This window comes from Mchenga conophoros, linkage group LG23, assembly GCF_057382185.1.
Source record: "Mchenga conophoros isolate Kocher_MC1m ecotype Shallow Benthic linkage group LG23, M_conophoros_male_GT1.1, whole genome shotgun sequence".
Classification (NCBI taxonomy): Eukaryota; Metazoa; Chordata; class Actinopteri; order Cichliformes; family Cichlidae; genus Mchenga; species Mchenga conophoros.
Window position 1 is genome coordinate 50,903,868 of NC_140547.1, and position 14,795 is coordinate 50,918,662.

Sequence of the window (14,795 nt, forward strand, 5' to 3'; positions counted from 1 at the left end):
CACGAATCTGAATCAAAATCACTCAGACGCGCCCACGTAGGCATTCCACTAAAACCATGTGACCACCTTCACCTTTAAACCTGTCGTGAATATAAATTTAGACTTTTCACTTTATTTTGAAAGAACAGATTTGCAGGAAGTGCGGCTGCTGCAGAAACTCTTCACTTTTCACTGGCTTTAATCTTGAAGGTTTCTCCAGATGTGGAACTTTCATGCTAAACATTCAACATCTGACGACCGTCTCCGTGTAAAACACTGACAAACTCAAACTTTATACGGTAACTGACAGATTTATTCCTCCATTTTCAGGCATTTCACAATGAACTTGGATTAGTTTGATGATTTTATTCACGTTGGTGAATAAAACCAGCCAAGAGGCTGATTCCTGCAGAGGAGGAGGCAGAGTGGAGGAATCTGCAGGTTCTGTCTCTAACACACAACCAGAGCTTCAATCATAACGTGCACATAATAAAACCATGATCCCCCCTGATCGACTCTTTTAGCCTGTTTCCTCTGGATCGAACAGGATCTAACAAACCCCAGCTTCTGCTGGGACACTGGTCATCATGGGAGGAAAAAGATGGCTGCCGTGTTGCCGTTTCCTGTCTTACACCAGCGTTATACTTCCTGTATCTGTGGGTCTGAGTTTTTAATCAGAGGATGAACTTAAAGCTTTCAGTCTGCTCTACAACCCACCACCTATCCACACGTCTGCTAAGTGGACTGGAAATCAGTAAAACTTCTACCAGACTTTAGTAAATATTGCATTAAGATGAGCAGACAGATTTTAATCTCAGCATCGTGCACACAGATTTTTCAGGACACTGGAAGAGTTCCTGCCGTGGATTTAGATGTTAGTGTTGTGTGGATGATCCCATTCTGTGATCTTTGTGTTACTAACACTGATGACACCACCGTTATTGGACTCATCTCGGACGGGGATGAGTCTGCCTACAGGAGGGAGGTTGAACGTCTGGTGTCCTGGTGCAGCCACAACAACCTGGTGCTGAATGCCCAGAAGACAGTGGAGATTATTGTGGACTTCAGGACGCACACAGCTCCACTCCCCCCCATCATCCTGTCTGACACCCCCATCACCTCTGTGGACTCATTCCGCTTCCTGGGTACCACCATCATCCAGGACCTGAAGTGGGAGCCCACCATCACCTCCGTCATTAAGAAAGCCCAGCAGAGGATGTACTTCCTGAGGCAGCTGAAGAAATTCAACCTGCCAACACGGACGATGATGCAATTCTACACTGCAATCATCGAGTCCATCCTCACCTCCTCCATCACTGTGTAGTACGCTGGAGCCACTATCAGGGACAAACAGAGACTGCAGCGTGTTGTGCGCTCTGCTGAGAAGGTGATTGGCTGCAGACTCCCATCTCTGCAGGACCTGTACACCTCCAGGACACTGGGGCGTGCAGCTCGGATCTCAGCTGACCCTTCTCACCCTGGACACAGTCTGTTTGACCTGCTCCCCTCAGGCAGGAGGCTCCGGTCCATTCGCACCAGAACCTCTCGCCATAAGAACAGTTTCTTCCCCTCTGCTGTCGGACACATGAACAATAACCGTATGACTGTTCCCACCACTAACACCCTACGCTGTGTTCACTGCATCATTCCATGTTTGGCACTGATCACCACCTGCACTCATGTATATATCATGTATATATCTATCTACTTAGCACTTTTAATTCTTATTCTTATTTTTATTTTCGTGTCTATTTAAGCGTAATTTATGACAGTATGTTTGCACTGAAGCACCGCAGCAATTTCCTAATGTTGTAAACCTGCTCAACATTTGGCAATAAAACCCTTTCTGATTCTGATTCTGATGCTTTTACACTTTAGGACCCTCGAGACCTCTGCTGCTCAGCCGTCCTGATCGCTGCCTCCACTTTAACCAGAGGCTGTAACCTCTGATCATTTCACCTGCACCGGCAGTAAAACTCTTCTCCAGAACCAAACGTGCCATAAACCCATCACAGCTTCATCATCAGCTCAGTCTCAGCAACATGCAGACGACCGAGCAGCAGAAACTCTGCAGGGAACGTCTGAAGTCTGTTCTTCAGTTTTCCCAGCTCACTGTTTATTGAACATGAGACAGAAAAATAATTTCACCTTTAATGTGAAACTTTTATCGCCTGTGACATGTTTGCAGGAAGTTTACATGCTGTGATTTAGTGTCACAGCCATAAATATCACACAAGGTAAAAACTACAAGTCCCAGCATCCTCTGTGTTTAGGGAGGAGCAGTGAAAGTGAAAGTGTTGATCCTCCGTTCAGAGCAGCAGGAGGAGGAAGGTGGAGCTGATGCAGGCGAGTGTTAACATGAATATGTTTCTTCTTATGACATAAAATAATTCCACGCTGTTCGTGTCTGTGGGTGAAACGTGAGGCCGGTCGGCTCCTCTGAGCGCTGGTTTCCTGTAAGTAGAGAGGAAGTGAGTTTAGCTGAGAGAGCAGGAGGAGAGTGAGAGCTGTGCTGAGGCAGGTGAGTGTTAACACCGCTCTGACATTACTGTGTCTCTGTGGCGGGAACAACAGGCTCCGTCAGTGGAGGCAAAAATAATCAGACTTTGGTTTTTCAAAGGAAACTACTTTATGTTGGGAGAAGCCGCGCGCTCATTGGATAACGACTTGTCAATCTGAAGTTATTAGCCAATGAGCGCGCAGGTTCACAGTAAGACCCGCCCTTATCACGACAAAAAAATGGCGACAGAAACTCCTTTCAGGCTGACTTTAAACTGTTTGAGCCACTTCCTGTTCTCAGTCCCGGCGTCCTGATCACCGAGGTTTCTGTTGCTCTGATGTCTGATATTGATTATATCGGTAAACAGGCTGTAGGCAGAAACATCAGGTCTGATCTGAAAATCCCTTCAGAAACAAACTTTAAGAGTTTTATGTCCGTGTGAGGCCGCACGCTGATTGGATAACCACCTGTCAGTCTCAAGTTATTAGCCAATGAGCGCGCAGATTCACAGTAAGACCTTAACACAGCATTTTTTTTAAAACTAAAACATCAACAGTGAAACTGTAACGTGTCCTGTGATCCATAAACACTCTGTGATGAATAATCTGAAGTCATTTTGAGCCTGACAGTAGTTTCCTGTCACAGAGCAGAAGCTGCAGGCAGTTTTTGGCACCTTTATATTTAATTTATTCCAAAATAAATCAATAAAGGTAGAAAAGAACTCTCAGTGACATTAAAAATCTATTTTTAAAGACAGATGTGACCAAGTGCAACAAATATAAGATGAGATGTTTACAGATATTTGAAGTATTGATCATATGTAGAACACAGAGCAGGTCCAATAACAGAGTCATGCTGCTCACAAACAGCAGTTTGGTTTCATGAGCTCACTTCCTGCAGTGATCCTCAGCTTCTCTCCAAAGGAGCCGTAACATGTGGGCTCCTCACCATGATGATGATCCCAAACACACTGAGTTCCTTCATCCACCTGATCATGTACTTATTAAATAATGTGATGGTTTTGGTGTTTTTTAAAGACTTTGAGCCTCTAAAATAACTGGTTTGGACTTTAGGGCCAAAGCTCCAACATTAGAAAGCCGTCAGTGTGATGCTTCCAGTACAACAGCACCTCTGAGTGTGTGTGTTTACCTCTCAGACTAACTCCACCCTGACATCAAGAAGATGGAGGAAGAGGACGGAGCAGCATCCAGCTGTGTATCTGTGAGGAGTGACTGGTCCAGAGACAAACCTCCAGAGTTCAGTCATGAACCTGCAGCAACAATGTTCTTCAATCATGGAGCTCAGCTGACCATGTAAGAGAGCTGCTGACTCAGAGTTCAAAGGTTGTTTCTATAAATGTTCTGCCAGTGACATCATAACTTAACCTAACACTGGTCTGTGTATGAAGTATCATTTAGTGGCAGTTGTTAAAGTTGTATAATGATGATGCTAGTTTGGGGTGTATTTTCCTGCTGATGCAAATGCATCTACTTTGCCCTTTGTCTGGTGCTTTGGACAAAGACGTCCAATGAAACTCAGAACAACACAGTTTGCACCACCAGCAGGCAGAGGAAGTGGCTGACATCCAGAAATCCTACCAGCGGCTGAACAAAGCTGGACTGAAAGACAGCACAGAGGCACTAATCATGGCAGCACAGGAACAAGCTCCGAGCACAAGACCCATAGAGCCCGGGGTCTACATGGCTCTTTTTGGGGGGGTTGTGTGGTATTCATAGTGACTTTGTTTCTTTGGACCAAAATCTTTTGTTTTTTAGTTCAGTTGCAACATTGACTAACACTAATGCAGGGGTCGGCAACCTGCGGCTCTTTAGTCCTTACAGTGCGGCTCCTCGTGGTTTGGGAAAATAAATTAGAAGTATTTAGCTGAAGTGTATTTTATTTATGTTCTTTTTTAACTTGTAGTTCTAAATTGGAAGATTATTGTGATATTGAAATATAAAAATAAAATTATATTTTATTATTTTTTCATCGCTCAAATAAGCGTCACACTCGTGGAAGCCGGTGTACCCGCCGAAACGCCGTGCATTTATCGAGACTTTCAGCCCCAGGTAGGCCAATTATGGATCTTGGATCCACATTATGTCAGCAGCTGTTCTCCACCATGAACTACGTTAAAAACAAACACCGCTCACGCCTCACAGACGACAGCTTACAGTCCTGTAAAGATGAAAGTGACTTCGTACAGCCCCGACCTGCAGACGCTGTGCGCAGAGGTTCAGGAGCAGAAGTCCCGTTGTAAACATATCACGGCAGACCCGACGATGTTTGCATGAACACGCTTTTCAGCTTCTCTTTATTGACCACTTTTCACACACGGTTGCTGTACGCACACAGCCGGCTGTAGCTTTGCAGCTCACAGCCCGACACACACCAACACAACAGCACAGACGTTAAGGCGGCGAGGCGTGATTGCGGGTGCCGCTCAGGTGCGTCCGCCTCCCCTGCAGCGGCACTGCAGACCACGCCCCGCCACACACATTAACCAGGTAAAATACATATTTAGGCAGAATTTTGCAAATATCTATTTTTCATCTTTCAGCAGCATAGAGCTTTTTTTCCAATTATTTTTTAAAAGTCAGGTCAAGGCTCCAAAAGCCCAAAGGAGATATAAGGGTGGCGGCTCACAGCAGTTTTTGTTTGCTACATCATTTTAGTTCAGCTGGGTGTCTTTCCTTTTGTTATATTTCTTTAAGAGTTCAAATGTGTTCATTACATAAATAACATGTAATTTTCTCTGTAGCACTTCATGGATTTCATAAGCAGCACACCTTAGTTGTTCACACAAAGCATAAAGGTAAAAACAGTATATACAGTGTTATCTTCATTCTAGATGTCAAAAAGTATTTGTGGCTCCCAGTGTTTTCTTTTGCGTGGAAACTGGCTCCAAATGGCTCTTTGGGTCCTGAAGGTTGCTGACCCCTGACCTAATGGTATATTTTTTTAGCTGGATCGTTCTATAAAAACATGAATCAAATCTGAGAAAAGTTTCCACCTGACCTGTTGAATGTTATTGACGCCAGAAGTTTGCCTTCATACTGTGTTTCTTGCATGCCTTTTGTGGTGTACTAATTGATGTGAAATGAATGCAATGTGGTTGTGTTTGCAGAGGTCAGAGGTCACAGTCTCCAGCATCCAGCTGTGTGTCTGTGAGGAGTGACTGGTCCAAAGAATATCCTCCACAATTCAGTCATGAACCTGCACCAACAGTGAACTTCAATCATGGAGCTCAGCTGACCATGTAAGAGAGCTGCTGACTCAGAGTTCAAAGGTTGTTTCTATAAATGTTCTACCAGTGACATCATAAATGATTCCTAATGGTGGTCCGGGTACGATAATGCTAGTATCAATCGTAGTAGTAATGCAATCCAAGGTAATGATTTCTTCTCTGTTGCTGTGAACGTCTCTGCAGCCGTCTGTACTCTAATCTGAGACAACTATTACTGACAGAAACCATCACATCATCCAGTTTGTGTGTTTGCAGCTGCTTAAAAGATTTTAAACAGAGATTAATCAGTAATTCATGTGATGTGTTTGTGTTTGCAGAGGTCAGAGGTCACAGTCTCCAGCATCCAGCTGTGTGTCTGTGAGGAGTGACTGCTCCAAAGACATACTTCCTCCAGACTTCAGTCATGAACCTGCAGCAACAATGTTCTTCAATCATGGAGCTCAGCTGACCATGTAAGAGAGCTGCTGACTCATTTACTGGTGTTTGAAATTCTGTGACCACTTTGTAATTTTAGTTTATATTTTAAAGTGTTTTTATTTGTAGTTGCCTGTATTTTTATTACACTGTGTGTAACGTGGTGGTTTGTGCTGTTTGGGATTGTTTTGGTGTATTTGTGTCAGAACATCAGATAAATGATTTCATCACATTTTAAAAGAAAGTATCAGGATAATAATCTGAACTGAGTCATCAGAAATAGAAAGATGGTCTCAACAGGCCACTGAGCTGATCTCCAAAGAAATGCAGAAGATTGAAGAGTCCGAGGCTGTTTATTTGTCACAGGCATCGTCATACACGTACAACACAGTGAAATGTGCTGAGCTGCTCCTGTGACTGAACAAAACATTAGAAACAATCATTAAATGAAATAATGAAACATTGTGCAGATGTAATGTTAAAGTGCTTTGTGCCACATTAGCACAGCATGTACTGACAGAGCAGTGCAAGCAGAACAAAGCAAATGAGCAAAGTGATGTAAACAGAGTAACTGAACAGAGTGAGCAGAGTAATATCAGCAGTAATGAAGCAGCAGGATCAGTGTAGCAGCGTGTGACGTCATAATGAATCAGGTATGATCTGAAATATGACAGTGAGACAAGAACATGATGTAAGGTCCTGTTTAAACCCTGATGGTGATGCTATGAGGGGAGCATGTTCTGATTTAGGACTTGGATGGTCTGAGGATAGAAGCTCCTCTCTGTTTGTGTCCTGATGGTGCAGAAGCTTCTGCCTGATTGTAGAAGGAGCTGAAGCCAGCATCATCCCAGAGGTGAAGCTCCTCTGTGTGCAGACCTGAGGTCAGATTCCTCCAGGCTGATGTTCAGGATCTACAGAAACGTGTGGTTGTAGTTATTGCTGCACTGTGTGCTGACAGCAGATACTCAGAACAAAGCGCTGCACACGTGTTCTTTACAAACATCTGTACATAGAAAATATGGATCATGGCAGTGAATGAACACGTTTCTGTCATTTGTTTCATTGGCTTCTTTTTTCTGCCTGTGTTCATGTGATTAATGTCTAACACATAAACAGGTTTGTAATCAAACATCACATCATCAGGGAGGCATCATGAAACAAAGTTACTGCTGGAGGCTGAACTCAATTTGGTGGCAATGTTCAAAAATATCACTCAGATCATTTCAAAGCTTTTAGTTCTTCTTCTTCACTTCTGTAAAATAATAGAAAGGAAATCAGAACCCAGAAGTTCACTTCCTGATGACTGAACTCTTTCAAAATAAAGCTGAAAGCTCTGAATGTGACACCGCTGCTCCACCACAGTTTTTAGAGGAGGTCAAAGGTCAGTTCAGAGTGATGGATCCCAAACTTCCAGTACATCCAGTGAAGGACATAATCAGCTCTGTGATGAAGGCTTTTACTGTGGAGTTTGTAGGCTGATCACTCTGTGTTTAATAAGACAGGCAGGAACAGCAAAGGAAACTTGGATTCTGAACTCAAACACAAGTTTCTCCACTTTGACTTTTCTCTGTGACCATCAGAGCTTCTGCACAGTGTCATCAAATCTGGATGTTTGTCACTGACAGTCAATGATTTTAGTGATAAAGAAATGTGTTCACAGAGGGAGGAAGAGGAAGAGGAGTGGTGTCTGTGAGGAGGAGCAGCTGTCCTGCTGTGCTTTGTGTCAGGACGTCCTGAAGGATCCAGTCTCTACCAGCTGTGGACACTGGTTCTGCAGACAGTGCATCTCCTCATACTGGGACCAGTCTGCTTCATCAGGAGACTGGTCCTGTCCCCAGTGTGGAGAAAGATCCAGAAGCAGAGCTGGACTGCAGACAGCCAGTCAGAGCAGCTGTGTACAAAGTAAGACTGAACATCTGTCTGCTGATGGACTCATTTCTGAAAACTGGACTTCTTGTTGTTGTTCAGACATTGAAGAGTTTTCTGTCTGTTTTTCTTTCTTTCAGCAGATGTTGGTCTGCAGGAGGTTTTAGATGAACATAAGATCAGTCTGAGGAGGAGATGTGAACGTGTGACTGAAGGAAGTGATGAAACAGGAAGTAGAACCCTCCTCAACAGGATCTACACTGAGCTCTACATCACAGAGGGACAGAGTGAAGAGGTTCATAGCCAACATGAGGTGAGGCAGCTGGAGACAGCTTCCAAGATGGACGCCCTCCATGACACTCCAATCAGGTGCCAGGACATCTTTAAAGCCTTACCTGACCAACAGAGACCCATCAGAGTGGTTCTGACCAACGGCGTGGCTGGTGTTGGAAAAACCTTCTCAGTGCAGAAGTTCACTCTGGACTGGGCAGAGGGCTTGGAGAACCAACATGTCAGTGTGGTGGTTCTGCTTTCATTCAGGGAGCTGAACCTGATCAGAGAGGAGCAGTACAGTCTTCTGGAGCTGCTCCATGTTTTCCATCCAACACTACAGAAGGTCACAGCAGAGAAGCTGGCTGTCTCTCAGCTTTTGTTCATCTTTGACGGCCTGGATGAAAGCAGACTTTCATTGGATTTCACCAACAGGAAGCTGCTGTCTGATGTCACACAGAAGTCATCAGTCAGCCAGCTGCTGACAAACCTCATCCAGGGGAATCTGCTTCCCTCGGCTCTCGTCTGGATAACTTCCCGACCTGCAGCGGCCAATCAGATCCCTCCTACATGTGTTGACAGGCTAACAGAAGTACGAGGCTTCACTGACGCCCAGAAGGAGGAGTACTTCAGGAGGAGATTCAGTGATGAAGAGCTGTCCAGCAGAATCATCTCCCACATGAAGACATCCAGGAGCCTCCACATCATGTGTAGAATCCCAGTCTTCTGCTGGATCACTGCTACAGTTCTGGAGCACATGTTGACTACAGAGCAGAGAGGAGAGCTGCCCAAGACCCTGACTGACATGTACTCACACTTCCTGCTGGTTCAGACAAAGAGGAAGAAGAACAAGTACCACGAGGGACATGAGACGAGTCCACAGGAGCTGACGGAGGCTGACAGGGAAGTTCTTCTGAAGCTGGGGAGGCTGGCGTTTGAACATCTGGAGAAAGGAAACATCATGTTCTACCAAGAAGACCTGGAGCAGTGTGGTCTGGATGTGACAGAGGCCTCGGTGTACTCAGGAGTTTGTACAGAGATCTTCAAAAGAGAGTGTGTGATCTTCCAGAAACCAGTCTACTGCTTTGTTCATCTGAGCATCCAGGAGTTTCTGGCTGCAGTCTACATGTTCCACTGTTTCACCAACAGGAAGTCAGAGGTGCTGAAGGACTTCCTGGGAAAAAAATACAAAGAGTCATCTCTGGATGATTTTTTGATGGAAACACTAACAAAATCCTTCAGGAGTAAAAATGGTCGTCTGGACCTGTTTGTTCGCTTCCTTCATGGCCTCTGTCTGGAGTCCAACCAGAGACTCTTAGGAGGTCTGCTGGGTCAGACAGAGAACAGTCCAGAAACCATCCAGAGAGTCATCAAGAATCTAAAAGGAAGGAAGACAAAATCCTCTCCTGACAGAAGCATTAACATCTTCCACTGTCTGATGGAGATGAACGACATCTTATTATCTCAGGAGATCCAAGAGTTCCTGAAGTCAGAGAACAAATCAAAGGAACTCTCTGAGATCCACTGCTCAGCTCTGGCCTTCATGCTGCAGATGTCAGAGGAGGTTCTGGATGAGTTTGACCTGCAGAAGTACAAAACATCAGCAGAGGGACGACGTCGACTGATTGCAGCTGTGAGGAACTTCAGAAAGGCTCGGTGAGTCCAGATGTGATCATTAATATTATCAATTAGTGATAGTTTAGTTACTCAGTCACACAGTAATAAATTCTGCTTTATTTTGTGTTCACAGTGAAGAGTTGTTTTCATGCTTTTAAAAATGTTTTGGTTTTTATCAGAACACTACATTTGTATTATTCTGGCAGAGACCTTGGTAGGAGAGTGCACCTTCACATGTATGTGGGTGTGTAACTGTGAGCTTTTCACCACGTCGTCGGTTTTTAGTCTTACGCTGAGTTTGCAGTCTGACATGTTTTATCTGTGTGCTGTTTCCGCCTGGTCGTGTTAACACGGTGCAGCAGACAGTAATGAGACTGTTGCTCATGTCTGTGCTGCTGTTGGTCTGTTAGCATTGCTCCTTAGGAGAGAAGACTGAAGTGAGACTTTACAAAGAACGTGTTTGTAGTAAAGTGAAACTGTGTGAAACAGTGAAGATGGTCCAAAGCAGCCTCTGTTTGTGCTTCTGATCACTGCTCTTTCTGTCTGATGTTATTGTCTTTATCTGGGCTCTGATTGCACTTTCTTAATTTTTCCAACTAATTATTGAACGTGTGAACAATCACATTATCTGTGACATCATCACCATCAGCATATGTGCTTCAGTTCTTTAGTTTTTCTTTCCTCTGTACTAAAGAGCTGAGATGGACAGCAGTGTGCCAGCATACATCCAAAATTAGAGTCAAAGGTCACTGCAGGTCATTATTTTTATACTGTCACCACTCGTGACTCCGCCCCTTTACAACAAAAGTCCCACAAACAGCGTGTGAGGTCACGAACACACCACAGCATCACCAAGTCACAAGGACGAGGCTCTGACAGGGACGACTCACAGCAGGAAGAGGTCAGTCTGTGCCCGTTGGCAGAGTGTTGGGCGTGATCACGTCGTATCTGCATTATTTGGTACGATCATCATAGAAATGATCAGAAATCATCACCAGACGAGAAGCTGAGCTTTGATTACTTGATGCCAGCATCATCATCATCATCCCTGGTGGTTGGTGACGTGTAGCAGCAGTGAGTGGGCCAGAGTGATTTGTGTGTTTGTTTTTCTTAAAGTGGATTGTTGAGTCATTCTGGCTCGTTTTGGTTTCACAGCCATCCTCCTCACCTGGATGCTGACTTGCCACTTAGTGAGAGCTCTGTGGAGATCTTCAGGTTCGCCAGTATAGTCGAGAGTCACTTTTATTCTTTTGGGACCCGACGCTGGAGATGTGGAGCTCACAGGGGCCTTACTTGCCGAGTTCTTCAGCGTGATTTCTCCACGGTGAACAGGTTCAGGTTCAATTAGAGTCAAAGGTCACTGCAGGTCATGAACAGGTTCACCGTGGAGCACAAGAAAGCTGACCTTATTGCTTCGATGGAAACGGAGTAAGGCCGAGTTTTAGGACCACGGTAAGAAAAATATTCCCGATCATTTTAAGATAAAGTCGAGGTTAAAGTCAAAATTGTATTTGGAGAAAAAAGTTGAAATGTGGAGATTTGATGTTTCAAGACAAACTGCCAGGTTTGCTGTCCCCTCTACAAAACGCTTTGTTTAGATGAGTTAGTGAAACAAAGTGATCCACCGTCTTATGATAATAACTTTATTTCTAAAGCGCTTTCAAACAAAGTGCTGAACCAATATTTCATCATCCAGTTTTGCAGCATCCATCCTCTTTATTGTATGAAGGTGGAACCATCGATAACCTCGCATCCGTCCATTACAAGACATTTGATTTTGTACAAATCTTCCAGATTTGTGTTTTTCAGCTTTCTGCACCATCCTTTCAGCATCTTTATACTTTTCACCACACTGTGTTTATATAACACATGGATGTGTAACAGGAATCATTTCCCTTCTTTAGCTAACACCACTGCTGAAGTTTCACTGACTCAGAGAGTACAGCAGCTGTGGCACTTTGTCCTGAAACAGCAAATCTCCACATTTCTTCTTTATTCTCAAAGTCATTTTCACCTTTAATGTTGAAATTAAGGACATTATTTTTTCCTTAATGTGGCATGGGCCTTCTGTATAACAGAGACCCAGCAGTAACTAGTGAAGCCCAGTGTGAGGGTCTCTGTCTTTAAAATAATGAGAGCTGGTGATAAAGTGGTGGTGAGGGAATCACGGCTGAGACTGAACTTCGATCCGCCTCCCTGCATCCTTTTTACTTACCAAGAGAGTTTCCACAGATCCTTGTTACTGATGTGTACGTTCAACTGAGGGCGAATGTGGAAGTCGCCACTCAGACCACAGTAACGTCACACCAGACGCTCCCAGTTTATTTTGTCATTTTAATCAATGTACAGTTGGGAGGTCGCTCGCTGACGTTTGTTATGGCTCCATCAAGGAACCTAATAAATCTTTCTGTAGAGCTCTCTGTGGCATGTTTGACTGAAATGTGTTTTATTTGGTTCCCATCATGAAATCTGTCTTAAAGAGAACTAAACCTCAGTGCTGGTTCTGGTGTGGTCAGCGAGTCCATCCAGACCCTTCAAGACTGTTTTTCTTGGACTGATTAGGACTTATTTCAAAATGCTTGTGTGACTTGGATAAATTTACAGACTGTGCACATGTGCACTGGCTCCAGACGTGGGGTTGTCCTGCATAGTCAGTGGTGTCAGTAAATCATTAAGTAAAATAATATGTAACTAGATTCCTTTGAAAGAGCAACCATGGACGACAAAGCTGGGCGGAGTCTGCTCTAAGACACCAAATGAGCAAATGTTTGCTGACCTGTATCAGTGATCACCTTTTTGTTGGCCTGGTCCCCCAGTCCTCCCACTCCCCCTGGTCCTCTGTGGATGCTGTCACTTCCTCTGACACTGGCTCACCATTTATGTTGTGTCAAAAATCAAACGTGAAGATCTAATTTACTCTAAACTCTCTGACTGTTACTAATATAGTCATAAAATATGCAACAACCACTGGAGATGGAGATGAAGCTTCAACTTGCAGAAAATAGTTTATTAAAATCAGTTTGAATAAACCCAAGGCTCAGAGCAAAAGAGACAAAAGCGCCCCCAAGTGGTCAGACTGTAGACGAACAGAATAAACCCTATCAAAGACAAACACGCTGGAAGCATCTTTTCTAACACTCCAGTATTTATTAGCATTTATTATAAATTTATTGTGACTTTGAAGACGTTCAGTGTTTCCTTTGGTATAACGGAGGTCTGACTACAGTCCAGTAAACACACTGATTAGGATTATAGATTAAACTGCAGTAATACTTTCACAGTGTGCAGTGATGCACAGGTCCGAGTGGTTTTACACTGAAATTCTCAACAACAGGAAACTATAAGAATTTGTTACTCTAATAATAAACAAAGAAGAAGAAAAACATTTTTCATTTAGAGTTGATGAATATAAATGAATTTGAACTTTACAAACCAATCAAAGACAAACTGATCCATGTGAGTTTATAACAATATTCAAAGGCTGCTGCTGGACACAGACAGGTAACATCATTTTGACTTGCTGTCACCTGGATCTGGAGTCATAAACACTGAAGCGCTGAACATTAATACAAGTCTGTTTCTGCCAACTAGTGATAAACCTGCAGACTAATGGCTCAGAAAGCTAAAACGAGCCAATCATTTCTGTGTTTAGTTCCCCTGAAATCAGATGTGATATCAGCAGCTCTGAGTTCATTCATCATTATTGTCCAGTGATGAGATTTCTGCTCCGTTTGGTGACAGTCAGCAGATTTTTCCTGAGTGTGGACGTGAACAGTCGTACCTGACAGCAGCAGGTAGCAAACAGAGATCGTCTTTCCAGCTGGAACTCTTCACTGAGCTGAGCTCATTCAAAATGTTCTAGATTCAAGACAGGAAACAGTCCACATGTGTGTCTTCACTTTGACTCTGGATCAGATCTCAGTGACAGACTGTGGACATTATGGAAGCCTAAATGTGACGCCATCTTCCTCCTTCATCTGCAGATTAAAGCCAAACAAAGATTCTCATTAAAAGTCTGCAGGTCTGAGAGAGACTCAATCGTTGTGTCATGTCAAACACAGTAAGAGGAGCTGAAGCACAGATGTGAAGAGCAGATGTTCATCAGATTATGACCTCACTCTGTTTTGTCTTCATATACATTCAGTCTGTGTTTATAATGCAGACTTTCTGCTTTTATAATAACACATTTTATATTTTCTGTAATCTCAGACTGACTCAGTGTCGACTCTCAGGGACTCACTGTGAAGTTGTGGCCTCGGCTCTGAAGTCCATCCCCTCCCATCTGACAGAACTGGACATGAGTGAGAACAAGCTGCAGGATTCAGCAGTGAAGCTTCTGTGTGCTGGACTGGAGAGTCCAAACTGTCGACTGGAGACTCTGAGGTGAGTTCACTGACTGCAGCTGTTGTTGTTTTTCTATATTTCTGATCTTTGATATTTGAAACGTTCTTTAGTTCCTAAATGTTCAGGATGTGTCTGAAGACAAATGTGAAGACGTTTGAGTGCTTTCAGAAATGTTGTGTCTTTCCAAACGACTGAACAACAGTTTTTCCTCTTGGCTCCAAATAGAAGTGACAGACTTGAGCAGGGTTCATTTAAAGGCTGACAGAAGTGGAGTGGTGACGGGGAGATGTTTGTCAGGACAGCTTTTCAGCCTCCACAGGTTCATGTTGTGCTCCGTCAGTCAGTGAAGATGAAGTCAGTACTGGTGAGGCTGTAGAGTGTGTGAGGGATGTGAATGAGGCTGTTGGAGATCTGATGATAGCAGATAAAAACAGGCTGCAGAGACTTTGAGCTTGTGTGGAAACAGACAGAGAAAAGAAAGACATGAATGTCAAAGCTAATAAAGGTGAAGTTAGGAGCTGTGATGATGTTCATGTATCAGAAGCTGATCGGGCTGCT

The 14,795-nt window shown here is 43.8% G+C and overlaps 1 protein-coding gene across 1 annotated transcript in view; it reads left to right on the forward strand.

Annotated features, from left to right (window-relative positions):
• The window catches only part of LOC146548275 (NLR family CARD domain-containing protein 3-like), a 47,005-nt gene that overhangs the window by 1,680 nt on the left and 30,530 nt on the right, over positions 1 to 14,795 (forward strand). The window contains exons 2-4 of the mRNA XM_085263837.1: positions 7,868 to 8,042; positions 8,150 to 9,932; positions 14,103 to 14,276. Coding sequence (XP_085119963.1) covers positions 7,868 to 8,042; positions 8,150 to 9,932; positions 14,103 to 14,276 — 2,132 coding nt within the window. The remainder of the gene's footprint in view (positions 1 to 7,867; positions 8,043 to 8,149; positions 9,933 to 14,102; positions 14,277 to 14,795) is intronic.